The 27,443-nt window shown below is 41.3% G+C and overlaps 2 protein-coding genes across 9 annotated transcripts in view; both read left to right on the top strand.

Moving 5' to 3' along the window:
* Positions 1-1,393: 1,393 nt before the first annotated feature.
* On the top strand, positions 1,394-16,918 carry esyt1a (extended synaptotagmin-like protein 1a). The gene is made up of 31 exons (XM_086277232.1): positions 1,394-2,445; positions 3,232-3,273; positions 4,912-5,046; positions 5,186-5,259; positions 5,512-5,584; positions 5,676-5,765; positions 5,857-5,912; positions 6,985-7,105; positions 7,327-7,503; positions 8,459-8,541; positions 8,717-8,765; positions 9,017-9,106; positions 10,520-10,615; positions 10,694-10,765; positions 10,854-10,940; positions 11,155-11,304; positions 11,715-11,897; positions 11,975-12,151; positions 12,251-12,333; positions 12,435-12,483; positions 12,584-12,673; positions 12,875-12,970; positions 14,079-14,150; positions 14,244-14,330; positions 14,478-14,624; positions 14,800-14,918; positions 15,053-15,148; positions 15,265-15,396; positions 15,468-15,573; positions 15,683-15,732; positions 15,847-16,918. Exons 1-31 carry the CDS (start codon positions 2,125-2,127, stop codon positions 15,872-15,874), a joined length of 3,231 nt encoding a protein of 1,076 aa, XP_086133358.1. The 5' UTR covers positions 1,394-2,124; the 3' UTR covers positions 15,875-16,918.
* Positions 16,919-17,192: 274 nt separating this feature from the next.
* The window catches only part of fmnl3 (formin-like 3), a 31,975-nt gene continuing 21,724 nt past the window's right edge, over positions 17,193-27,443 (top strand). For all 8 annotated transcript variants that reach the window (XR_015126740.1, XM_086278911.1, XM_086278908.1 and 5 more), the window contains exon 1: positions 17,193-17,761. Coding sequence is in view for 7 of the 8 variants with exons in the window: in XM_086278911.1 (XP_086135037.1) it covers positions 17,648-17,761 (114 nt within the window). In the remaining variant the exon portion in view is untranslated. The remainder of the gene's footprint in view (positions 17,762-27,443) is intronic.

Genomic DNA, 27,443 nt, shown 5'->3' with positions numbered 1-27,443 from the left:
AAACAATGTCTGCCCCCAGCAGGAGGAAGGAAATGAACATGTTTAGTGAGGTTGTGAGAAGAGAACAGGCAGTTTTCATTCTTTTAACAACTAAATTAAGAAGATAAGACATGTATGTGCAGTATCCTCATTAAAGATTCCTGAAACCCTTCTTTACAAATCTACAAATTATTATTAAAGATAATGACCTTAAAACTAAATGGCATCTTCTGTATTAGGAAATTTCCTGTATAGGGGAAAATATTGATTACACAAGCTCGAATATTACTTGAACAACAACATGCAACATGCCTGTTCTCACGCTGGTAGGTAAATCAATGTTGATAAGTACTTGGCAAAGCCAAATAGACGATCAGATCACATGTGTGCTGGCTTTAACTTTGACACTTCTTGCATTTCTCTGCCCACATTATTTCCTCACAGATCACTCATCACCCTGTGACCACTATTTCTGCTTCTGCTGTAGAGCTAGAGAGCACTTTTTGGTTTTTGTCTTACGTTACCGAGACGCAAACATAACTTGTTTTCTTTAATGTGTTTGGACGACTTGAGGACATTTTGATGATTTTTATATTCAGCTGTGAACATAGGAAACACTGTTTGAAACAAATAACATTGACATTCGCGTATACATTTCACTTAGCGGTACATTACACCGTATATAATAAGTAAATACACAGGCCTACAAACATGAAATAAACACTCCTAAATACACATGCAGAAAAGAATGTTGTATGTGTGCGCTGAACATTGCTCTATGATTACAGTATGCAATGCAAGCTGCTTTATCTTCAACACTGGAGTTGAGCAATAAAAAAAAGTCTGAAACTATTTTGAACTTTGACACTCTGAATTTGTGCTTTGTATTTAGGAAAATCAAAATCTTTGGAGGGGAGAAGCAAACAGGGTTTAAATATCAAGCTATAACATGCCAAAATCGAAATGTAAGCGATGATGGGTTTGTGGCGGTTATAAGAACAGAAATTGTGGCTCTAATAAAACTCTGCAAATTCTGAGAATAACAAGCTTCATAAAACATGAGCTCCACATTTCGTGGACTCTCACAGTGAAATTTTGTTGCTTTATAGGACTTGGCTGTTTATTGACAGCGTGTTCTTCCTGTCTATGTACACAAAGGATCATCAAACCCGTAAAATCCCTCCAAGCAAATACTGATAACTGGCTGTATCCAAGGCAACAAGGGGGCTATTTAAAACCTGGCCTGTTTTTCTAGCCATAAATGAAGCTATTAAGAAAAAAGGGAGTGGGAGTTGAAAAACACATGACATGAACATTTTATTATTAATTATTCTTATTCTTATTGTTTTGTTTTGTTTTTTTAAACAGGTGCGTAATGTTTACGCCAGAGTCAGATGGCGCAGATCCCTTAGGTGTCGCGACTGTGCCTCCTGGACCCAGTCTGGAAAAAACAAACAAAAAAATAACAACAACAACAACAACACTTCCTGCAGCTGATACAGACCTGTCGATAAAGAAACCGAGCACATGTTTATCAGTTGTTGGTGCCTTCATGATCATCTGTTAAAGCTGCTGCTGCATACTGCAGTGGGGATGAGCGCTTGCGCGAGCAGGAGGATTTATTCCGGTCATGCAAAGAAAGATAACGGGGTGAGCAGCCTGTGCATTAGACATACCACTGTGCTCTGGTAGTAGTGTGTCGTTTGGATTAACTGCTACTCTGAATCAAAAGTGTCCCGTGGTGTCTTCCTACACGATAATCATTCGTTCGCTTTGCGTATCCGTAATACGCTCCGCCTGAGCAGTGCATGACGCTACAAGTAAATTCTAGGGTCTGGGTTTCTACTGGATGTGAAGGAGGGCTTGAAGCCAAGCCCGCCCTCTCGAGACTTAGTTCGTGCTTGCACTGCCTTCTCAAGAGCTTTACACGTAAATGCAAGACGGAATAACCCTCAGTGCCCTGCGGAACTGCGCGGTGCACGTCGAAGAAAAGTGACCATGAAGTGACAGTCCGACGCTTGCCGATTATCGCCGACCTGTCCATGGTTATCACGGTGAGTGTTCCCCAACCCTTGCCACTCAAGAAGAAGACGCAGAAGCCGAAAAGCTGAAGACCAGAACGAGGTAGTGAAGTCGGATCTTGCCATGCCAACCGCGGATGCAGAGCCGGGCATCGGCACGGAGCCTCTAGCCCCGGTCTCAGAGAACCAACCCCAGGGTGAACGCGCAGTGAGTGTGCTGTGGTCGTTTGGGAAATGCCTGGGTGCTCTGCTACCAGTGTACCTGGCCGGATATTACGGCCTCAGCGTCAGCATTGTTCTATTCGGTCTGGTGATCTACATGGGATGGAAACACGGGCGACAAGAGAAAGTGATGAGGCTCAAGTCTGCCATGTACCTCCTGGAGAACGAGAGGGAATTCACCACTCAAACGGTTTTCAGAGCCAAAAGAGATTTGCCTCCCTGGGTGAGTACTGACACCCCCCTCTGTTAGGGTCATTCTCTGCAGAGTGCATCACACGCCACATCTGCCACAAATGTCAGGCTGATGCTTCTGGCAATATTATTCATTTTTATAGTTCTTCGAGTGAAAACACGAAGTCAGGTCGACTTTTACTTCATGGCACTCTGACGAATAGAAGCGATAGTTAATAATGTTGATATGTGCAGGAGAATCCTTCTGATTAATTTCCCTATATTTAGATATTCCTCATGTGAACTGCCTGGGGAAGTAGTCTGAACTGCTGCCTTCTCACCGAGTGTGAACTAATATGTCACGATGTTTACTTTAGAGGAACTTGTGAAACAGCAACAGCAATCTGTGATCTAGTGAAAAAAACCATTTCATCCAGTGGTATGAGAAATTATCCGTGGGCTTTCCTCTTCCCGTTTCGCTACTGTTGACCTTATCTGGCTCCTAAAAACCTGATGAGTCATAAACAACATTCACAGCAGAAGCAAAGACCACCATATCTGGAAAGAGAGCCGGAGGGTCTGTGCGTGTGCGTGTCCTTGTGATGTTAAATGTGCATCATGCGGTTTATGGTTTCCTGAAATATTTTTAGTGACAATATTAGTGCTACTTGTTGTTTTTCCTCTTTTTTAGCTTTAACATATATGTACACACTCTTAGTAGAAATAAGATGATGTAACAAAGAAAAAGTGCATTGAAATTAAACTCTTTGCATCAATTTCTGTTCAAATAAAAAAGTAAACAAAAACAATAATATTTTATTTACACTGTTGTTCACAGGTCAACTTTCCAGATGTGGAAAAAGTTGAGTGGGTCAATAAGGTATGTTGTTTTTTATTTCCTGCATAACTTTGCATGTGTTGATTTCTATGAGAAATTCATATTTTTTTAAAATATCTGGTTCAACATGCAACTCTTTGCATGATTTCTTCATTTGATGTCTCAGCAAAGCAAAGGAAGCTGCAAAAAAACCAAACTGAAGATAAGGCATTCACGATTCACTTGATTAACTTGTATATTAGCTTCAGTGTCTCCAATTTAATATTAAGATAAAGAGCGCTTGTGTGGACTTTGAGGGACCCGGCTCAAGTTGCATGCTCTCCATCAGTGCAGATAATCTGCTGGTGTGATTAAGAGGCAGTGAGAGTGGCCGGGATCATATCGCAGCTTCTTTGTCTCTGTCAGTGCAGCAGCTTCACGTAGGCACAGAGAAAGCGTGGATGTGAATACTAATAATACAAAACACCCATTTGGAGGGAGAAAAATACAATGAACTCGATGACAGAAGCCCAGACTGTGGGATAGCAATTTGCTGGACTCATCTGTCACCCGGCCCACGTCTCTCGCCTGCAGGTTTCCTGACACATGACCTAGCAACTCACTTCCAGCTGTAAAGAAGCCGAGGCAGCCTCAAAATGTTCTCACCTTTTGTTGCATGTGTGAATTTTAAAAAGTAGTGCATGTGCATATGAAAAACAATGTACAGAGTTGCACTGTTATAAGCATGTCCACGAGTGTAACGTAAATAATGCACAGGTGAGCTGCAAAATGGTAGTAATGACTAGTGACAGTGTAGTCACAGTGTAGAGGTCAGAGGATTGGTAAACTGTAAAGGGTTTGGCACCACTGCTGCACTTCTCTCACTGTGATGCTGAAGATAACACCAGTGTGATGCTCTGTGGACTGATAAGACTGGTGAGAGTAAGGCATCACACAGACTCCCTGTAAATATATTAAATTAAATTTACTGCACTAATGTTTTACTCTACAGACCAATAATTTATTAATTATTTTCTTAAGACTTGGGTGGCTCTCAATCAGAAAGTCCTGGATGTAAATACCTGGAGTTTGCATGTTCTCCCCATGTCTGCACAGGTTCTCTCTCTCTCTAGTCAACCTCTTGTCCCATTACAGCTGAAATACACTTTTTTCTCATTTTGCTCCCATCAATTTTCTTTGAAATTATTTTACGAACAGACAAACCAAACCTATTACATAACCTCCCTGACAGAGTTAATCAAATTAGAATGCAACCCACATCCTCACTTGAACTTGTTACATTGATATGGATTGCATTCTAATCTGATTAACAAGGAGGTTGTGCAATTGGTGTGGTTTGTCTGTTAGCAGAGATGGGGCTCGATCTAGAATTGTGTTTTCATAATTGCAAGGATGGGCTCTATTGGACATTTTGCCTAATATCTACATAAATGCATATCAGACAGAAATGTGAAGAAATGAAAAATAGGAAACATTGTTTGATGTCTTGTTGGGAAAATATAAAATAATCTTAATCCAGATGTCCTTCAATGTATGCAATCCTCGGTGCGTGGTGTGAAGGGAGCTTTGTTTTTTCCTCAGTGTAGGTATGCAATCTCATGCTGCTCTTTTAGAGGTAGGTTTTCTTTTCCTTATTAATACATAAAAACCTTCCCAGTGGCCATGTGTTGTGCTCTGCAGATCCTGCAGCAGGCTTGGCCCTTTATTGGCCAGTATCTGGAGAAGTTACTTGTGGAAATCATTGCTCCTGCCATCCGTACTTCTAGCATTCATCTGCAGACTCTGAGCTTCACCAAGGTTAACATAGGCGACAAGGTATCTGAGCGGCCTGTCACACACACACCCCCACACAGCAATTTCAGTTTGTTACAGTTGACTTTATCTGCTAATGCTGTGTCATCAAGTCTCTGTCAGTCTTGTTTGCTTTGTTTAATAGCAGCTGCTGTGTTCACAGGCGCTGAAGGTGGCTGGCGTAAAGGCTCATACGGAAAATGATAAGAGACAAGTTATGTTGGATTTGTACTTAAGGTAATCCAACACATCTGTGATTAGTTTCATGTGTTATCCCTCTGTCTACCTGCCTAAATAGGTCGGTCAAGTCAAATGCTAAAATGTTCTTGAAGTGTTCTAAAGCTTCTTGCAAGGGCTTGGCCCTGTCTTGAACAACAGAACAGTGTTTACTTAATACAGAATAAGAAAACAGCTCCGTCATAACTCGCACAAGCTGTTTCCTTTGTTTAAACACTTATCTTTAGATCTGTCACTTCCCTTCTGTTACAGCTATGCCGGTGATGTTGAGATCAATGTTGAAATCAAAAAGTACTTTTGCAAAGCTGGAGTAAAAGGAGTCCAGGTACGAGAAGAATCACTGGGATACTCTCACATTGCTGCTGTAATTAAGTGGCCTGAAAACACATTTTCAGAATCTAATTTTCTCTTTGCAGCTTCACGGGATGCTGCGTGTGATCCTCGAGCCTCTGATTGGAAACATACCGCTGGTTGGAGCTGTCACAATGTTCTTCATTCGCAGGCCTGTGAGTGTTTTTTTGTTTAATGGCTTTGCACTTTGCAGTAATGCAAGGCCTTTTACTTATTCATGTCTATTTGTCTGTATCATATGTGTAGAAACTGGACATCAACTGGACCGGACTTACCAACCTCTTGGATATCCCTGGATTGAAGTGAGTCTATATGATGGAGTTGATCTTTATGCTCACTCGAGTTGTGCAACCTGCCGAAAAAGTTGGAGTTGCACGTTATGGATCTTATTTACACGTTTCAGAGAGGTTATTGTTTATTTAGCTGCTGGTAGTACAGAGGCTTTTCTTGGAATTGAACTGAACTCCAAAACAAACAGATCAGAGCTGAAGAGCCCATCTGTTCACTGGCAGCTCTGTGTGGTCGCATCCTTAAAGGATAGTGTTGGTAACAGCTTCAGTTTTTATTCTTGTCAGCAAACTCTATGAAATTACAAGGAAAAAAAGAGTAAATTATCCAATTTTTCATCTGTTTCTATGCATATCCATTGCTATCCAAAAACTCTTAAAAAACAGTGTGTGTAGTTCTTGGGTAGGTTGACATGTTACTCCTCTAAAACAAACAGTGCATCTTATTATAAGTAATTCTAAGACGTTCCTGGTGCAGTATTGAAAAGAGCATTCAAAAGTACTTATTCATTAACAAACTACACAATACATCAATAAAGATTTTCAACTACGAGTGCCTTCATTTATATTTGGGGGATTTCAAGTCTTGTTCTGGGAATTCTTCAGCAACAATCAGACAAAAATGTGGACAATAACAACCTCATTATTTATGTTTCTAGAATTTAATCATAATGTACTGTGTATAGTTTTATATAGAAGGCATAGTCTCACCAGTGGGATAGATTGTCAGTTCATATTCAGTGTGCTTATGTGTATGCTGGCTTATTCTACTCTGTGTGGAATAAACAGCAAAGTGTACTTTTGCAGAAAAACCAAACAATAAAAGTAAACATAGAATTAAAGCATTATCAGAGGCGTAAATGTATTTCTGATACAGCATCAGTATTCCCTTTGGCAATGCTTTTAATCCTTCAGTCTACATAACTTTAAGAAATCTCCTCGTCTTTAACCAGTGGGTGTTTCTGTTTAGTTCTGTTGCTGGTTTTCATGCTTTCTTTTTATGCATGGACAGATGCACATAACCTGTGTGTGTGTCTGTATGTGCCTCCCTGTGCGTGCCCAACATCATCCTTGCATTCATTTGCAGTGCCATGTCGGACACTATGATAATGGATGCAATTGCCTCCCACCTGGTGCTCCCCAATCGTCTCACTATTCCCTTGGTGGCCGACCTGCACGTTGCACAACTCCGCTCCCCTCTCCCAAGGGTAACTGTCTCAGTGACGAATGACCTTTCAAATTACGTAGACTGATGCAGATGTGTGTGTGTGATCGTCATATTAGCTGCAAACACATAGACTTAAGGCCGTACAGTAAATATGACGCATGCAATCGAATTTTGTGGCGATACCAGTCGACAAACCTTTTGATTTTATTTTTGTATCCCTGTTTTGTTTTTTGTTTTTTTGCATGTTTACGCACATGCTAGGGAGTTGTGCGTATTCACCTGCTGGAGGCTGAGGACCTGACCGCCAAGGACACGGTCATCAAGGGCTTAATCGATGGGAAGTCAGACCCATACGCTGTGCTGCGTGTTGGAACCCAGATTTTCACCTCTCATCACGTCGACAGCAACCTGAACCCGCAGTGGAGGGAGATGTATGAGGTGAGAGGGCTGCGAGTACGGAATAGATACCCTGTGTAAAGAAACAGGAGATATATGGCTTTGCCTTGACATTGGAGTACAGCTCCTCCAACCAATTTATGTGCCAAAAGCTATAGGTTCATATTGGTGTCCTTGCTTCGTAGGGATTGCAGTAAGTCCTTGATAGTAAGTATGTCCCTGGTGCTTCTAAGATAAACAGCTTTGTGGAGATTTTATCTAGTTCTGCAGGAAGCTGCTGTGTCACAGATAAGCAAGAATTGTGAAAACTGCTTGCTCAGAACATGTTTATCTTTTCAATTCAAGCCATGAACTAAATAGATATGAAATTATATACATATATTTGCCTACCACAGTAGTGAAGAGTTCTTGCCATTGTGTTGTTTGCATGCTCTTTTGTATGCCGTATGTGGTTTTATCTACGCCATTCTTGTACAAGATCAGAACTACCAGCTTAATATTGTGCACTTTCCCCATGTGCTGCATAAAGAGCTCTAACTAGGACATTGGACACTAGACCTTTGTAGGTGGCACTGGGACATTGGCTGCAGATCCTTTGGAATATGGGGTTTAAGGGTGGCGGCTGGATTTGTCCTGGAACAGCTTGATCGGAGTGGGATATGGGGAGTTTAGAGGCCCTAATTTTACTTGTTTTTTGACCATTTTTGAGCAGCTTTTGTGGTGTGGCAGTAATCATTATCCTGCTCGGGAATACCACCACTGCTGGAGACTACCATTGGCACTGGCTGGGGGGTGGGACCCGTTTAAGAGGGTAGCACATATTAAAGTAACCCAAGGTTTCCCAGTAGAACCTTGTGTTGTAATGAAATGATGGTCGCTGTTACGCACTTCGCTTGCTTGTGGTTTTAATGTTGTGGCTGATTGGTGTATATATTTGTGTATCTGTTGTGTGTGTTGTGTATTTGTCCATTTATGTGTGTGTGTGTATGTGTGTCAGGTGATTGTCCATGAAGTACCTGGTCAGGAGTTGGAAGTGGAAGTATTTGACAAAGACCCAGACCAGGATGACTTCCTGGGGAGGTAGCTTATTCATTTTCATTCATTTACTCTGTCTCTATGTGCTCCTCGTGCCATTTCCATAACTGCTTTTGCGATGTCGGGCCACGATTCTGCTGAAATTTGAACAGCTTGGTCTCATTTATTCTGGGATTGATCAATTTTCTTCTCTGTGTCTTTCTATCTGTTTCTCTTCCAGGGTCAAAATTGATCTTGATATTGTAAAGAAGGCCAGAGTTGTGGATGATGTGAGTAGCGACGCTTGGGAGGTTTCTGACTTAAAAGTTGCATTTTTTTCTCTGTCTCAGTAAACAAATTGTGAAAATGGGATGAAACAGTGCAGCATAACGGTTAGCATGTGACACAGGAGACACCCATGTGCCTCCTCGTGATCTGCTCTTGTTACGCCACCTTCAGTTCTGCCATCCTGCTCAGGCTCAAGAATTCAGCCAGATAAAAAAAAATGTTTGTGTAATGAGCCCTCTGTTTTTTTACACAGTGGTTCGATCTGAGGGACGTCACATCTGGCAGTGTTCACCTCCGGCTTGAGTGGCTCTCTCTGCTGTCTTCTGCTGACAGACTGAGTGAGGTGAGGCTAGAGCAGAGTCTAACGCTCTTGTTTCCTCAGTGCTGTGCAGTGTCAGTGATCATTGTTTTTTCCGTCTTCTTATATTCTTGCCATGTAATCTTTGGTTTTATTTCATAATATGAGAATAAACTGGAAATACAGACCGGAAAGGACGATCAGCCTGAGAACTCTCAGGTTAGATGGTTCATGTCGTAAACAGGACCAGCGGCCTCTGCTATCAAAAGATCCATTTTTGAGCAGTTTGACTGTAGCCACAAAACACAAACGTTAGCCATAGGCATGCATGTGTGTGTCTGTTTCTATGTGTGAGCCATGCAACAGACTGGTGACATGTCTAGGATGTACGCTGCCTCTCAACCAATGACATCTGGGATAAGCTGTTAGTGAGTGCAAAGAGTCATGGCAGAATCTACTGCATGCATGGAGAAGAGATGTGAACGATAACTGACCAATGGAAGAGCTTGTTCTTTAGTTCAATCCCAAACTGTGAACACACATTGTAAATGACTGCAGTATAAATGAATCACATTGTTCTGACTTATATCCCCAATGCTTATATTAAATGTAACTACTAGAAGGGTTCTCTGTTCTGTTGTATGTGGAAAGAGACTTCACATACATATATGTGAAGTCAGATCACTGGTGAAGAGATGGCTCTTAAACCTAATTTGAACTTGGTGAATATTTGTGCAGAGGGTTTGTGATGCCAGGACTTTACTTGCCACATTGTGTATAGCTTTCCCATGAAAGAAACAAACAACTTGTGTAATTTCACACTTGCTTAAGGAAATAACCGAAGTGATTGCACAAAACCGCACAAAAAAACAAGCTAGAAAAAATTTGTAATTTTCTGAAGAAGAATAATAGTGAAGTAGGTCAGTGGCAGGAAGACCTGAATTCTTATCTTAATCTAATTTTTTAAACGATTTTTTTATTATTCACTCTGTACGTGTCACCTAGCTATGCTGAATGCACCTTCTTGTTGTTTCTACTGTCAAATTCAAAATACTAATAATTGAATAATAGAATAATGTTTGAAAAAACAAATGGAGAATGGAAAGAACCACAATCATAGATAAAAGTGTAAAAAAAACCTTGCTGATTTCCCTTTATTATCATTTTTTAAATCTGTCAAAGGAGCCACCAGAGACGAGCGCAGATGAGTCGTCTGCTGTCTTAAACTGCACGTTTACTACAACTACAAGAATCCAAGCATCCAGTTATTTATTGATTAACCATCATGGATCACAAAATGAAAAGTTTAACTTGTATTCATACTCACTACAACAAAATACTGTGACACATCAAACACCCATATAATAATAGGAAGGATGTTTTGAAAAATAACTACTGGTAGGACACTGGACTTGTACATAATTTTGCTCACATGTTTTTCTTTTATTCTTCTACCAGGTGATTGCGAAGAACCAGAATTTGACCAGTAAGGTGGCTGAACCTCCGTCTGCTGCCATCCTAGCTGTCTATCTCGATCAGGCTTATCAGCTGCCTGTAAGAGCATCACAGTTTGATTTATGTGGGATTCAGTTTTGTTCTGTTACCCAAACTGATCTGTTTCAAATGTCATAGATGAGAAAAGGTAATAAGGACCCAAGCCCGATGGTACAGATTTCTGTTCAGGATAAAACTAAAGAGAGCAAGGTAAGAGTGATGAGATGAAGAGTAACTAGTGATGAATACCTCCCTCCGGCCTCTGGACATTATTAATGATTTATTCTTGCATTTGCAGACTTGCTACGGTACAACCAGCCCAGTGTGGGAAGATGCTTTTACCTTCTTCATTAAGGATCCTCACAAACAAAATATCGACATTCAGGTGAGTCATCCTCAGAAGCAACTGAACTCACTCATTAAGCTAGCTGCTGAGAGTTTAGGTATAGCTATACACCTAATACCTAAAAACCTCCCTATAGCTTACCTTTCCATCTGTTTAAATTCAGACTTGATGTATTTTCTATAAACTGCCCTCTCCTCCTTACTTTGCCTTTCTTATAACCCTAACTCGACCTTTTTTGTTGTGTTTCAATCAGGTCAAAGATGACGACCGAGCTCTGTCCTTGGGCAGTCTAAAAATCCCTCTGGCCCGTCTTGTCGGGATGCCCGAGCTCACCATGGATCAGTGGTTCCAGTTGGAGAATTCGGGTTCAGCCAGCCGCATCTTCATCAAAATTGTGCTGAGGGTTGGTATTTCACATACACAAATACTTAAACACTTATTTTGTGCACAGACTTTAATGGGTAGTTTGCTTTAATAAATTAATACCTGAAGATGCCTTCAGCAGTGAGATACGAACTCCAATGTTCATATCAAATGTCCAAAGCAAATTCCCACCATAAGTCAGAATTTTGGGTTATTATCTAAAAATGTTGAAATTCTTATCTGTTTTTTATGAGAAAATAACTTGAAATTGAGAAAACAACATGAAATTGTGATATAATAAGCCAAATCTTTGACTTATGGAAGCAGAAAAACGTTTTTTCAGTGGCAGAAATTCTATATAAAGCTGTGAACCTCTTTTTTGATTATCACAGGGAATAAAACATCACTGTTTGGTTCTCACTGTTGCTCATATTTCTTGTTTCCTGCTAGGTTTTGTGGCTAAGTGATGATGCCAGTCCTACAACTCCTTCTCCTCGCCCCACAGACCCTGGGTCTACATCAAGTCAGGGGGGAACTACATCAAACCAGAACCCTTCAGGACCCGGTGGGTTGACTAAACCTCAGCCAACACGACCACAGCACACCACCCCCGATCCAGAGTTTGGAACTGAGGTAATAAAGTGAAAAAGCTGCAGACAGCACTTTAATACACATCCTCCAAAAACAGCCACACCACTGTCTGCCTGCAGGGAGTGTTGCGAATCCATCTGATGGAGGCCCAAAACCTGATTGCCAAAGACAACTTTATGGGTGGCATGATGAAGGGGAAGAGCGACCCCTACGTGAAGATTCGTGTCGGTGGTATAACCTTCCGCAGCCACACCATCAAAGAGAACCTCAACCCTGTCTGGAACGAACTCTATGAGGTGCTATCACTTTTAAAAGTTTCACTTAGATATTCTATCCATCTGATCAGATCATTCAATTTTAGATTACAAATACTTGATTTCTTTTTTCCTGTTTAGGTTATTTTGACCCAGCTTCCAGGTCAAGAAATCCAGTTTGAGTTGTTTGATAAGGACATTGATCAGGATGACTTCCTGGGAAGGTGAGTCCTTACATCACACAAAAAAACGTGAACATTTCTGACTAGTTTGTTTTTAAACCTGCTGACAAATGAAGGATAAAATTTTGTGCCTTTTTTTGCAGGTTCAAACTTAGCCTACGAGACATCATCAGCGCACGATACACCGATACGGTGTGTGCCATTATTAAAAAGACGTGACCAAATAATATAGCAAATATTTACATTTGTATTCTTATCATAACTTAAATTTTTTGTAACACTTTTGTTTCAGTGGTACACTCTAAATGATGTGAAGTCTGGTCGAGTTCACCTAATGCTGGAGTGGCTGCCGAGGGTCTCTGACCTCTCCAGACTGGAGCAGGTTCAGTATTTCTATTTTCCATTGTCTAATGACCTGGACGCGCCCAGCTAAATACACTTACAGTTAAATAAAATACACAAAAGATTTTGTGTCCTAAACTTAAAGCTAGTGCTGCAAAGGAAACATGAACTGCTAGTTTCCTATTTCAAGTGTCTTCCTGAAACGCTCTCTCTCTCCTGTCTTTGCCCCTCTTTTCTACAGATCCTGCAGTACCAGACCCTGCAGTCTTTCCAAAACAAGGTGGTGCCGTCAGCCGCTCTGGTGTTCGTGTACGTGGAGCGTGCCCACGGCCTTCCGGTGAGACCATATCGATGAGTGTTTATGGTCATTTTTTTAATATTTTGCTTCCAATGAGCCAGACTTTCCAATGAGCAATAGTTCTAGAGACTTTCTGGAGGTCTTAAAAAGTCTTTCTTTGGACATTGTCTGTTTTTTTTTTTAGACTTTTTCAGCTTGCTGTGCCTGGTCATTTCAGAAGAATGCCTTTTTGTGTTTGTTTAGCCACAAACACTTGTCTATGTTTTACCTATTTCAAGGATGAAGCAGTATTTTAAATGGTAAACTGACTGGTGCTTTTATAGCTCTTTTCTACTCTGCCTGTGCACTCAAAGGGCCATATACAACTAGTCTCAGTGACACCCATTCACATGCTTTTTCAAAACCAAGTGCTTTCTCTCTAACAGTCACACATATTCATAGAGGAAACTGGGGTTAGTATCTTGGCCAAGAATATTTGGCAAGCAGTTGGCACCAAATTACAAACTGGTAGGTGACCTGCTCTAACTCCTGAGCTACAGCCCCGCAGTTGTGTCTACACGTACTATAACAGATAACAATTTGCTTTAACAGAACCGATTTTAAATTGTATCTGTGGGAACTATTTGACTAGCAGCCCATTTATTTTACTCTAAGAAAAACGGTTATAAGATCGTTTTTTACATCAACAAGGTCATTCCCAAAGAGCTATTAGCTTCACATGGTGGCACGACATCTCCTTAAAAACATCTGAGGAAACTGGACAAGTGGAGGACAAAAGAGGAAGTGGCATGCTAAAATCATGCACAGTGTTGCTCAGCAGAGCGGTACAACAGTGAGTGTCTACAGTTGTCTTTAAACACAGTGGTGGAATTATGAATGCAGAAATGCACCAACAGAGAACAGAACAAAAGGCAGCCAACATCCAAAGAAGAGCTTTGAACGTCCTTTAAGAAGCCTGGAGAACCATTCCTGCAGTCTACTTAAAGACATGACAAGAAAGCCTAAGAGTGTTCAAGCTGTGTCACATCAAATATTGACTTTCAAGCTGGTTAGACAGAGTACAAACTGTTTCTGTCTTATATTTCCACGCTGATGCTGTTGCTTACAGTTCCTGTAGTGCCGTGTAATCATTTGTACGTTATTTCAGCTGAAGAAGAATGGAAAGGAGCCAAAAGTTGGAGCCGAGATTATCCTTAAAAATGTTTCATACAAAACCAAGGTAGGCTCTTAACTCACTAAAGATGTTCACTGAAAATAAAGGGAAAAAATGGTGTTTCACAAAAGTCACATTTATTGTTTGTTTTTTCTAAAGGTCTCTGAGCGATCCACGTCCCCTCGATGGGATGAAGGCTTTCACTTTTTGACTAGTGACCCCAGAAGTGAAATACTCACGGTCAAGGTGCGAGTCATTATCTATATTTATCTGAATCATGAGGATGCAAAGTAGATGCATTTGATTCACACCATTTGTCAAAACTAAAACATTTTACACCAATAAAAGAAGTAGAAGATGTGTGCGTTTATTTATGTCTTTGTTTCCTTGTAGCTTTCCCACAGCTGGGGCCAGGCTCTCGGCTCTTTGACACTTCCTCTGAAGGAGGTGCTGGCTGAGACAGACTTGGTTCTGGACCGCTGGCTCAATCTGGATGGAGCGCTGCCAGAGAGCCAGATACTGTTGATGGTCATACTGAAGGTACTGCAGACAGGCTGCTTATTTTCACTGTGCTGTAGTAGCTTTTCTTGGAGCAATGCTATACTAAGTGCTTACTGACTGTGTGCCATTATCTAAACTAGTCCATGATGTTTATTAAGTCATAATTATTGAGTCATGATTTTTATTCAGTGATTATTTTTAATATACCTTGCAGATCCTGGACACTCAGCTGGCAGTGTGTCGTGGGGCTGTAGGGGAGGGAGGTGTTGATGGCGTCATCCCTAAATGGGATCCTTCTCATCTGGACCTCAGACACAGACCTGGATTCTCCATGTGAGTCACACATAGGGGTATAGTAGTCCTGCTGTGTGGTGTATACCTGCACTGTAAGCGCAGTAATATACTTAAGTGACTGTCCAAATGACACCCAAATGTAAATAAACATCATTTCTCATCTGTGTCTTTAGGGTGAGTGACAACCCAAACTCAGCAGGACAGGTGAAGCTTACCATCGGTTACTCCATGGAGGAAAACCGGCTTTTCATCACTGTTCACTCCTGCAGGTTTCTATAAGCCATACGTTACCCATCCCATCATCATCATCATCATCATCATCATCATCACACTTTAAGCAGAAAAACCATCAAATGTTGTGGATGTGATCTCTTTATACTGACAGAGCATTGGTAGCGCGTTCCAAGGATGGCGCAGACCCGTATGTTTCCTTCATCCTGTTGCCTGACAAGAAGGCTACCACCAAGAGGAAAACTGCGACCAAGAAGAAAGACCTCAGCCCAGAATTTAATGAGAGGCAAGACAAACAAATAGGGCTGTGATTATAGCGACTGACCTCTCCCACATTAACCTTGCTTGTTTCTGTAGGTTTGACTTTGACTTATCAGTCGAGGAATCCTCTCAGAGAAGACTGGACCTGTCTGTGAAGAACAGTGTCTCTTTCATCAGCCGAGAGAGGGAGCTTATCGGCAAGGTATTTGTAATCGGTCACGTCTGAAATTCAGCTCGTCTTTGCCCAAGGTTGTGTAAAATACTTGGCTTTAATCTCAAGACTCTTCTTCTCTCTCTCTCGTTGCCTTCAGTTGCAGCTGGACCTGGACCAAATTGACCTCAAGACGGGTGTCACACAGTGGTAACTATTTAACCCTTTCATGCATCAATTATAAGAACCACAGTGAAGTGTTTTTATTCTTCTTTAAGCATGACAAAAAACAATCCATTGTCTTTTCTTTCTTTTTATTTTCAGGTACGACTTGGCAGCAGAGACCAACTAAAAGAATCAATGCCTGATCCTCAGGCATCTACTTTCAAACATAAGCATTGCTTCTGTGATCTGTGATTTGTGCGTGTGTATATTCAGCTTAAATGGAAATTTCCACCATCACTGAAGAAAAAAAAACGATGACATATCTGCTCCAGAAAAACACAGTCCATCAGTATTTATGAGCAAAACTTTACTTGTCGCTAAATATTCGTGAAGTGATAACTGTGCTGAATCCATTCTGTCTCAGGCAGATATTTAAGCTGAATAAATATTTGATAATAATGCAACTATGTTGCACGACAAACCAAGGTTATGTGTGTTTAAAGCATGCAAAAAGTCCTCTTGCATTTTAGCTTTAAAAGGGCTTATATATTTGTCCAATTTCCAAAGGTACGACAACATTTTATGGATTTTCAGCATCCAACAAAACGGGAAAACATTTGTTTGAATTTTATTTGTTACAGTCTCCAAACAGTTCCTGTTATGGCTTTGTTTATGTGGGTTTATATTACTGCCATAAGTATTTCAAAACTGTGCACAGTTTGTCAGTGTTTATGAAATATGTTCCAGATGAAGTTTTATATGTTTTAACCAGAACTTTCTGAATGTTAATTTTTTTTAAATCAAAGTGTTACAAGCCTTCAAGCCCAAATTTCCACTGAGAACAGAGGTACGATGCTGTACAGTCTTAATCACTGTGCTTTTACCAAGAGAAAACTTTGTAGATGTTTTGTCCAGAGCTCCTTTGTGTTTTTATGTGTTTGTAGTCCTAAATGCAAATGGCTGATGGCTTACAGTCATGTTTATGCTTTGTTTTTACACGCAAAACCCTTTTTGACCTCATGAGAAGCAGATTATTGTATACCTGTTCCGGGACAACTTCCATGTCCCATCATGTCTCACCTCACTGCAGACACTTAGACACTGATTTGTGGTAAAGGGTGGGAAAAAACAGAGTGTCAGAAGTAAAAAGGAAAACTGCTGTGCTTTGATAATTTCAACATATCATCATGCATCTGCTAAAGCTGTTGATTAAACTTTGCACTCCTGTGAATCCAACCAGCTTTGTCATCTATTTATTTCTCTGATCTTTCTTGTCATGGCCATTTCTTGCCAGCAGGTCGCGATAAAGTGCTGACAATCGGCTTTTCCGTCCAGCTGTATGCAGGCTCACTGCTTACAGATGTGAGGGGCGGGAGGGAGGGAGACAGATTGCAATGACTGACATGCAGTCAGACCAACAGGAGGCATGCCACCCCCAATGCGGGCAGGACTCTAGAAGAAAACCCTGAGCTCTGAGTGGAGGCAACAGCAAAGACCTTAATCAGGATCACACAACAATAATGAATGGAAACACGTCGGAGCCAAGAAAGTTGAGCAGCACCTAAAAGTAACTGTCGGTCGGGTTTTGAAAGTTATCTGTCATTGGGGAAAATTCGCTGTAAGTAATGGATTGGCCAGGCAAGACAGAGGCTACTTTCTGGAAGATGAAGCAGCTGCACTCTTACTTTTAAAAAAGAGACTAGAGTCAAACACTGTCAACTTAAACGCGTGATTAGGGGTAAATGGCATTTAGGGACTACTGCAGTGTCAGCTTTTTTCTTCTTCTTTTTTCTTCAATAATCTGTTTTTGGAGAGAAGTGGATTATTCGGATTAAATCGCGGATGAGACTCTCGGAATACTTTGGAGATTTCTTTCTTTTTGCTTCTTTTACTTGGATTATTCTTGTCGCCGTAAGAAGCTGAGGCAAGTTTCAAGTCGACGGCAGGATAAGGCATTAAAATGGGTAATATAGAGAGTGTGGACGGCCAGTCGGAGATGAAGCAGCACATCATGCCTCTGAAGGTGCCCATGCCTGACCCCACCGAGCTGGAGGAGAAATTTGCCATTGTTTTGGTAAGTTAACGGGCTAATAACCGCACTTTTGCCACGGTGCGGTCGAATAATCGAGTAGTAGCTGTCTGTGTTTTGCTTTTAAACTTGTTGAGCTTTTAAACTTGTCGGTAGTGGGTTTATTTTCCCTTAAAGCACTGGATCACAGTTATAAACAACCCATATAGTGGACTGTCTTGTTCTTTCTATATATGAAAAAAAGTTTATTTCTTGCTCTTTTTTGTTTATTTGTTATTTATTGTTTATTTGTTTATTTATTTGGACTATTATGGACCATTATGAGCTGCTGATGTATTAAATGAACCGTCCCGCCCCTCATTCTCTCCCCACTTCTGCGGTTCTTTTGTCTCTCCAAAAGTCAGACAACTCAGCGTTTGGCTGAAGTGGCACATACTGAGCGCGGCATGGCGAGAGTGGTGGAGGTGGTGGTGTTTGGTAGGGGGAGAGGTAAACGGGATTTCCCCCCCTCTCCTCTACAGGATGGAGGACATTTTCCTGCATATCCTTGACGGAGAACATCACAGCATTCTGCGTTTATTTAGTTTAGCCCCTCTCGCTGCAGGCGACTCATCTAAAAAACAACATTTTCTGAATTCCCCCAAAACTCCCACACCCGAAGTATCCTCCCCTTTCCTACCTCCCTACACCCTCCACATCAGGCCCGAGTTTAGGCGTTTAGACGCTTTGTAATAGCGAGCGCACCGTCGACACCCACCTCCCTGTCGATCAGCGGAGTCGAACAAGGATGACAGGGTGTCATTTATGCGTCAGAGGGGGCATTTCAGCGTTCAGCACATCACAAAGCGGGACTTTACGGCTACTTTCTCTTTCAAGCACGATCGCGTGTCTAGATTCCTTCATTATTCATGCGCTGAAGCGAAGAGGAGATGCTTTAATGAAAATTTGGGTTTTGTTTGGGGTTTTTTCCACTTAGGTGGGCGGAATGTAATCAGCCAGCAGCTCGACTTTGACTATACAGTTTTAATTTGGGGATTCCACAAAAAGTCTCGTATTGTTCTGATGAAAAAATAAGAAAACATATGTTTCCATCCGTCCATCTTTTTTTTTAAATTCAATTTTCTTTTTATGTAAAGCCTCTTACTCTTAAAAGTTTTCCAAATTGTCAGAGAATCCCCCTTAATCTCTTTCATTTACTTAACGTTTTAATTCAGTTTAACAAACTCAAAGAGTAGTGGCAACAAGTTGTGGTTTTATCAGGGTTAATGTGCAAAACTTATGTCTGAAACTTTCGTTTCCTGCATGCATCTTGTGAGATTGCTGTTCAACCATGTCAGACTTAAACATTGTCGTGCTTGAGTGGTGACAGCCCTCTCATCTTAACAAGGAAGCCAGTAAACTTTGAGTTTAGATGGGACAGCCCGGGTGTGCTGGTCGCAAATCATGTCAACATGCAGTCCTTATAGTATGATATAATATTGAGGCCGTGATGAGGGTTCAAATGAAGATTTTACTTCAGTCCACTTTTGTCATAGTAACACAGTAAAAGTCTCGAGCCATCTCTAATTTTTGTATATTTTGCTTCCAAGTAACCTGACGTTGTTGCCATTTTTAAAGCTGTCTTGAACAATATTTCTCCAGGTTGGTTCATTGGTTGAATCTATAAAAAATGCCAAACATAACAGTCTCACAGGCATAAAACAGTATTTTTGCATCATTAAGGTGATCCCAAAAGAGCTAAAAGCTGAAAACATTCACCATAATGTGCAACGTGATCTTAGAAAAAATGAGAAAACAGGTGGAAAAGTTGCAGGCCTAAAAACTCTCTGAAACATGTGGAAGTCACGTGTTTGAGTCGTGACCTGAGAGATGCACCTGGGCTTTCAGCTCAGCCAAATTGCACAAGAAGTGGACTGAAAATCAGCTGCAACAGGTCTTTACAGCGGTGTCTACAGCCACTGTTAACACACTGGAGAGTTCTGTCATGGAATAAAAACAAAAAGCAGCCAACAACCAAAGAAGAGCTTTGAAACAACCAGGAAGACGCCTGGATAAATATTCATGAAGACAACTTACCAATATTGACTTTCAAACTCTTTAGAATTGCACAAAATCTTTTGCCTTACATACTGCATTCTCATTTATGTCCGTTTCCTATGTTCCTAGCCATTTATAAAGAAGTAAGGGGTGGCTCAAGACTTCTGCACAGCACTGTATCTGAGACAACATTTGACGGGAACTTTGGTACTGGAACGATCACCAGGACATGTTTCCTTCCTAACTGTTTTAGTCACAGTGTATTACTCACAGGACTTCTTTAAACTGCTTGTTTGAATACTTCTTCCACCTCCGTCTGGCTCCTTGCCTATCATACTGACACATAACAGCATTCAGCTGAAATCTGAGTAATCCAGATTTTTAGACTTTTTTCTGTTTCTATTTATTTTCCTTGTCAAACAGTAGCATCCTAATTTCCCATGGGTGCTTATTTTGTGCTCCTCACTCCACATTTTCAACATTACCACACCCAGCTCTGACTTTCAGCTGTCTAAGGCCCTAATTACAGCATCAAGCACCGAAGATGTGAGTGGATCCTCGCAGCATCACTCAGACGGTCTCTTTCTTGGACCTTCCATGTTTCTGGAATGAAGCCATTATTTGCTTGCCAGAGCAATCAGCAGCCACGGAGCGAAGCTCTCGTATGAGGAGACTAACGCAGCAAGAAGCCATTCAGCCCCTGATTTTGAATGCTGTGCTATATCTCAGCTATTACGACAATTACACACTGTGCTATGCTACAAGCTCTACTACGACAGCCCACGGCATGTCCCTTTGATGCAGATAACTTCTTTATGAAGTGAGTGGCTGTAAAAAAAAAAAAAAAAAGTCAGAATAAAAAGAACTTCACTCGTCTTTCACATATAAAAACACTTTTTGGGTATTTTTTTTATCGACACATCCTGCCTAGGAAAAGTCTAGCTGTTTGAAAGTACTGCAGCACAAATCGGTCCCTGTTATTATGTTCTGCCGTGCAGAGCAGATGATTTCTATGCATGGAGCAGTAGACTCAACATTTCAGTTGTGTTTTCGAGTGGGAAAAGTTTTCAACCTCTCCAGCCTCCACCTCACTCTGGCCCATAATAGCTCCACATTTCCTTTACTTTGTGGGAAAGTGCAACGTTCTTCTATATATTCAAGTCCTTATCAGACAGTGCTTTTCTCTCGGCCCTGCTAGCTGTTTGTTGTGAGATAGCGCTACATCAAAGGCTCCTGATTTTGCAGTTAGAGCTCTTCTGGAAGGCAACCTCATGGCTTGGCTGTCTGGGGCTGGATCCCAAGGTGCACTTCCCATACTATCATACCGCATGTGCCAAGCATCTGAGACACTTCACATCACTCTTTCTAAGCTGAGCTGATTTCTTTCTTCAGCATTTGTTTGCAGAGACATAACTGGCTTCGCTTCAGCTTCAGCGCTCCATAAATGGATATTTTGAAATGGGTAATTTCTCCTCCTCTGGACCACTGTGTTTTCTATGCTTCATGATGGCATGCTGGTGCAAATGGTTGGGACTGCCCAACTCTCTCTCAGACAGAGCTCACAGACATCCCACTGGAATGACAGCAGCCCATAATGATGTCATGGGCTCAGCAGCCTTTGCGAGCGTAGTAATATGCGTGGGCTAATGACTTTAACAGAATTTCTCTACTGTAGATTGTTGAAGGCGGTGGAGGAGGGGCGAGACCCCTGGGTTGGCCTCGACTAGTTCATGCCGTCTGCTAATAAAATGCCTGGGTCAGGTTTAACCGGCTGCATGTGTTAAAAGCATCTTCTCATTCCATCTCCTCTCTTTTGTCCAGCATCTTCAGAAACAGTTTCAGCCCAGTTTTGTGCGGCTGGAAACAGCTGCCTGGTATTTTCTTCCTGTATTTTACAGGGGAAATTGCATTGTAGCCAGTGGTAGTTGTGGTTGGTTTGCCTTACAATGAGAACTGTGTTCCCTCCATGCTGCTACTGGTGCATAACGTTGCCATTAAGTTAAGCTTACGATACAGATCTTTGTAGACCCCACAGACAGACAAGTGTAAATACATCAAAGCCATATTTGTAAAATTATATCTTGGTCATTGGTAGAATTCTTTTAATAGTTTTGGCTCCTTTTACCCCCTCTTTGTCCTTGGTAACTCTCACTTATCCTTGGTTTTGTGCAATTCCAGATGGATATGGAGCCTCTCATTCACTCACCCAGTCAGTGTTTCCTACCTTCCCGTTCCCCAAACTCACTCTCGGTGTGGCTTTGCCCTGCACAGTAACTTTCTCCATATGACTCTGTCTTTATAAAAATAATGTGAGATGAGTGAGTGGCATTTCAAAGCCTGGGATCTTTTAAGGTTCCAGGTTTGTGCACCAATCCACTGCTGGATTCCTGTGGCCTGGTCTAGGCTGAGGCCACAGGAGACCTCAAAAGGAGGAAAATTCCCTTTGAACTGGCGGCCTGCCACTGTTCTTGGTTATAATGGCTTTACCAACATCTTTAAACGCCGCACACATCTTTAAGAGCTGTTACAGGAGCAGTGCAGGATTATTTTCACTTCTTGATTGCGCTGGAAACCGCCCTAAACCATTCATCTTGCTCCGCTCAGCTCCCCGTGTCTATTAAATGCTGACATCAAGTTGCGTCATGCGTGGATGTGCTGTTGCAGTTTTTCTTTCGTCTTTTGATTGCTCATGAAAGAGGTTTTGAGATTAAGCAGCAGCAAATGTTGGGAAAACTAAAGAGAAGGTTAGATCTGTGTCATTTGTCAGATGTAGTGAAATGCTGACAATGTAACTCCAGTGCCATGTCTTACATCACTGTTTCTTGATGGGGAAGATCTAAGGGAAGCCGTAGTGTCTGCTGGATTCCACTTAAGAGGAACTAATAGATTCAAGCTGATTGATGTGTTTATCAGACATAAAACCTAAATCATTTTAATGTGTTTGATGATAATTTGAGTTTTTTTATTTGCCTGATATCCCAATTCCACATTGCTTCTTTTCTCAGAAGGAAAAGCTGCATTAATTATATACATCTGGTTCAGCCACCCACCACTCTGTCTCAGAAAGAAAGGGATTATGGGAATTGAGTACACACTAATAACTTAGTCCTAGTGCAGCCAAGCAGGTGGGGTGGGGGGATCAGCACAAGGCTATCCACCTGGCTCTCTGCACCCTGAGGCTACAGTTCTCCAGTCTGGTTCAGGGCTTTACTGCTTCACTTATTCTCTCCTTGTAGTTATTTTGGAAAGCAAGGGTTAAGTTACAGCTGGGTGATATAATATGTACATATAGATCAGATCAGATTTTTTAAGAAAAAGTTGGCATTTTGGTCACTTGGCTCAATGCTTGCTTAGAGCTATATGTGAATACTGACCCCACAGATAAGGGTTGTTAGCATAAATACCATAAAAAGGATTAAGTCTAAGAGGCTATTTTGTTTTAAAGCATGTACAGTACTGTGAAAAAGGCTGTTAACTAGCTTACGTAATTAGAAAAAAAGGTCTGGCTCCCTGGAAACAAAATATACAGACACGAGGGGTGGCTCAAGACTTTTGCACAGTACAAGTCTCTATAAAGTCAAAAGGCTTTGAGGTTTTCTTATTAATGTGTTACACGAATAAAAATGAAGTGTTGTGGTGACAGAACCACGTTAGCTATTTGGTTACGTCAAGCTAACCCTCTGCTCGCTTCAGCTTCACATTTAGCTAACTTACTGATAGTTCAAATAAGTATTGCCCCAAAATACTATACTATTCTGTACAAGCAGTTTGGGGGGGGGGGATTGCATGTGCCGCTAACGCAGCTGCACCAGGGCTGTAGGTTGAAGAAGTGGTTTCCTTTTCAGTACAGTGGGAACCCTGACCTTGCAGCTATACTTTTTTTTAAACAGATGCTAGGAAGTACAGCTTGATGCTGTCTCTGGTATAGACCTGCCTTAGTAACATGATGAATAATGTCTCATGCTCAGCTTCAGTGTCATTTAGTAATCTTCCTTAATGTGCTCATTTCTTACGATCACAGTTCTGTTTTTATGTTACGTCTGAACTTAATGAAGTCATATTGAGAAACAATGGGAAACTTTCTTAATAGTTACAGTTATTGATGGGAGTCTTGATTTTGTATTGGTTTTGCTTCTGCTTTATTTTATTTGCACCACTTCTTCTTAAAACATAACCTTCCCTTTGAGGAAGCAATTCCTCCAAGTATTGGTCTGATTCAGAAAACTTTGAAATGTTTCTCCATAGCTCAGGCTCAGATTTGGGCTGGGCATTGTGTTTAAAGGCCACACTGGCATGAGTTATTGAAGCCTTCATGCACCTGCATTCCTGGCATTCACTGTGTATATACCCTGTTGGCTGGTGTGCTCACAGCTCTTGCATGAACTCACAGGGTGAACTAACAGGATATTTTCTCCACAGCAATAATCTCCTGCTTCCGATTAATGGCTAATTGCTGTATTTTTTTTTTGTGTCTTCTTACATCACTCATATCTTTGTGGTCGCATTTCCTAGATACGGTAAATAAACTGTACAATATCGGTGCTGCTGCAGTCATTTTACATCACTGTTGTTTTGGAACACAACAACTTCCTGGAGACCTGTAAACAAGTTTGCGTTGCACATGAGGTCATATTTGAACCGTTTGGAACATCTGTCTTTAAGATGACCTTGAGCTCAGGACATTTTTGCTGTTATCTCAGGCTCTGACTGTGAATCAGCCTTCAAAGAAGTCTGTGATGATAAAGGCCTTTCATTTCAACCCAGCTATCACTGCTGTCGATCACCGCTGCACCACTGCTTAAATAATCAGGTTAACAAAGGGGTTCTGGGAGGTAGCTCCGGGTTTATGAACTGGAAATGGCATTTCTCCAATTTCCTGTTATTTTGTTGAGTGTTGTGAAAAGCAGATTGGAGGGAAAGTTATATCTCTCAGCAGACTGAGCCAGAGGTCAATGACGAAGAAGGGAGGGTTTGGAGAGTGTTCGGGCTAAAGATGGGAAGGCCGGTGACTAGAATGAGGACAGATAAGTGCGAAAGAGGCTGAAAATATTACACCACAGCTGCAAACTGTTGCCTTTAAGTCTTCATCTAATGGGGATTTAACACAATGCTTTTCAGCCAGTGAATCTGTCTGCTCTTATGTGCCTTATGTGTGTAGAAATAGAGAAATCAAGAATCAATCTGATAATAATTTAATTGTTTTTTGTCATTTATCAAATTGAAATGGCGTCTACTTCTATTTCCAGCCTAACACATAAATGAGAATCAGCTGCTTTTCTCGGTTTTGTGGCGTTATAGATGAATGGGTTTTGAGATTAGGCTTTAATCTTCTCGAACTAGTTATACATAAAGGGGAATTAAGAAGAGAAGGTTCTAACTGTATTGATTAAGTGTTGGAAAATCGAAAGCAGTTGCAGGTGATTTCCGTATTTGTGTCTTCACTTAAAATACACGCTCTAGGTTTTGCATAGTGAGAATGTGGTTTGCCTGTCGAGACCGTGTTTCCACATAAACGAGGTGCTTTGCCCTACCTGTTACATTAATGTCTTAATAAGAAGCTTGTGACTGTGCCTGCTCATATTTACTTTGTAAACACAAACCACCATCATGAGCGGCGAGCAGGGAGGGGCACTGACCCCAAGAACTTTTGCTGCCCTGCCTTCAAGAAAATGCATCTCCCCCTCTCCACTCTTTGTCCCTCCTCTTTTCAGTGTGTGTTTGGTAGAACTGGTAGCAGCTGGTTTGTTGGCCCCTCTGTCTTTCAGGATCTTTGTGCAGGACCTACGCATTGTTGCGCTTGCCCGGTTTGGGTTACCTTGCAAAAAGAGCGACAGGTGATCAGATATCTCGTAGACAAAGGGGGGCAGTGTTTTCTCACACTCTGCTCCTCTTCCTGTCAAATCAGTTAAGCTTTACCTGCATACGTAAATACATTGTTTGAGTGAATATGCAATAGAAGACAAATGTTTGTTTTACATGTAGACCAAGACCGACCGATATATTGGATGAGTACCGGCCAATCAGAAATATCGGCATTTGTGATATGTCCTGCTGAAAGATGCTGAAACCAAAAGGTTACTTTTATAAAAAAAAAAAAATTGTGCAGAATACAATGCAGAAAAAATACTTAATGTAAATTTAAGAGTGTTTCAGCAGCGCTAATCTGACTCCAGTTTATGTAGACGAGTAAGCTGACATTGATGCAGTCAAGCGGGATCTTCACATTAAGTCGCAAAGTAGTTTTTAAACAGATTGCTGGAAAGTAATTAAATGATTTCCCTTCATGATCTCTTTTCAATAGAACATATACATTTTTTTTAAACCCATTATATTGATCGTGGAATTGTTTTTACTTCCCCAAATATTGCTACTAGCTCCAAACATTACATACTGGTCAGGCTCCAATTACACAGCTACACAACAAATTTAAAAATACCCAGGGCAGTTTTTGATTTCCTGAAGAGTTGAGGAAGTGTCTGCAGCCCAGTGACGACAACAGCTGAGCCACTCATCCTGTCTCCTCTTATTGTGCTTCCCTACCAAGAAAAAGGGAGGACTTCAACAATAGCCCAGGCAGCGACATTCATTAATAAAAAGCTACAGGCTGTGTCACAAACAGCCAGTCTGGTTTATGCTTTTACCACATGTCTTATAAACAATTCTGGCTTGTAGAACTCTATTTCATGTGTATGACAAGTATAATATGTTAGGCAATTATCCATTTGGTTCTGTATGTTCGCGTTCACTTCGGATGTAGTCAGGTTTTTTTAAACCTCTGAAGGAGACATTTATCTTGAACTGTGTCCAGCATATTCTGGTACAGTAGGATTCCGAGTATCACTTTAAATCTAAGCTATGCATTTAATAAGCTTAAGGGAAACACTCTTGTGCCAGGTTCTTTATTCATTGTGCTTTCTTTGCCCCCTTGCTGGATGTAACAGTCAGTAGTTTGCCTGTTACCACCCTCCTCACACAGCACCTTTTGATAATGAGGACCAGGTCTTATCTTACCCTTATTGGCTGTTTCATTATCTTCCTTGTGTTACTGGATTATTGAAGGATGTCTCTTGTTCATATACAGCTGTGTTGCTTGGGAGCAAGAGTTTGCACAGAGAAAACTGAAGAATAAGACAACAAGAATGCACATATGAAGTAAAGTGCATGATTTAATGATCGATGGCTTCATGAACAGTAAGAGTAAGTAGCTGATTAGTTTTAGTAGAATCTGTTGAAGGTCATTGACTGGCCGTTGTGAAACAACTGTTATGCAGAGACATATTTTTAAAAAGTCCTTGCTTTGTCCTGCAATAGGGTCAGTGTGTCGTCGGCCCTGATTATGGTAGCAATTGAGTTAAGCCACAGATCCCGTTTTCCTGGACCCCACCCTGATGACCAGACAGACAGGTTGGGGGGAACGAGGGCCGTCTGGGCCTCCATGTTTGAACTACGACAGTGAGCTCCTTAGCCACCCACTCATTTTCCTGTGAGATGATGATAACTGTCTGCTCTGTGTAAACCTATCAAAGCAGATAAAAGACACAGACTCTGCATTTCCATCCCACCGACAGACCACAAAAGAAAGAATCACACTGAATGTATCTTCTTAGTAAGTCACTTATTTCAGTTAAAAAAGTATAAAGCGCCAAATCACAACAACAGTCATCTCAGGGTGTTTTACACCATAAGATAA

The sequence above is a fragment of the Aulonocara sp. 'chitande type north' Nkhata Bay genome, linkage group LG20 (genome assembly GCF_057382095.1).
Source record: "Aulonocara sp. 'chitande type north' Nkhata Bay isolate Kocher_YH1m ecotype deep benthic linkage group LG20, A_spYH_male_GT1.1, whole genome shotgun sequence".
Taxonomy (NCBI): Eukaryota; Metazoa; Chordata; class Actinopteri; order Cichliformes; family Cichlidae; genus Aulonocara; species Aulonocara sp. 'chitande type north' Nkhata Bay.
Note: the sequence above shows the minus strand (reverse complement) of the source record. Positions and strands in the feature narration are given on the sequence as shown.

Bases quoted from the DNA above. Each gene is read 5' to 3' on its own strand.
- esyt1a (XM_086277232.1), top strand. From the start codon at position 2,125: ATGCCAACCGCGGATGCAGAGCCGGGCATCGGCACGGAGCCTCTAGCC. The intron at 11,305-11,714 runs GTTGGTATTTCA...GTTTCCTGCTAG, and splicing joins TCATCAAAATTGTGCTGAGG to GTTTTGTGGCTAAGTGATGA. The intron at 12,674-12,874 runs GTTCAGTATTTC...TCTTTTCTACAG, and splicing joins ACCTCTCCAGACTGGAGCAG to ATCCTGCAGTACCAGACCCT.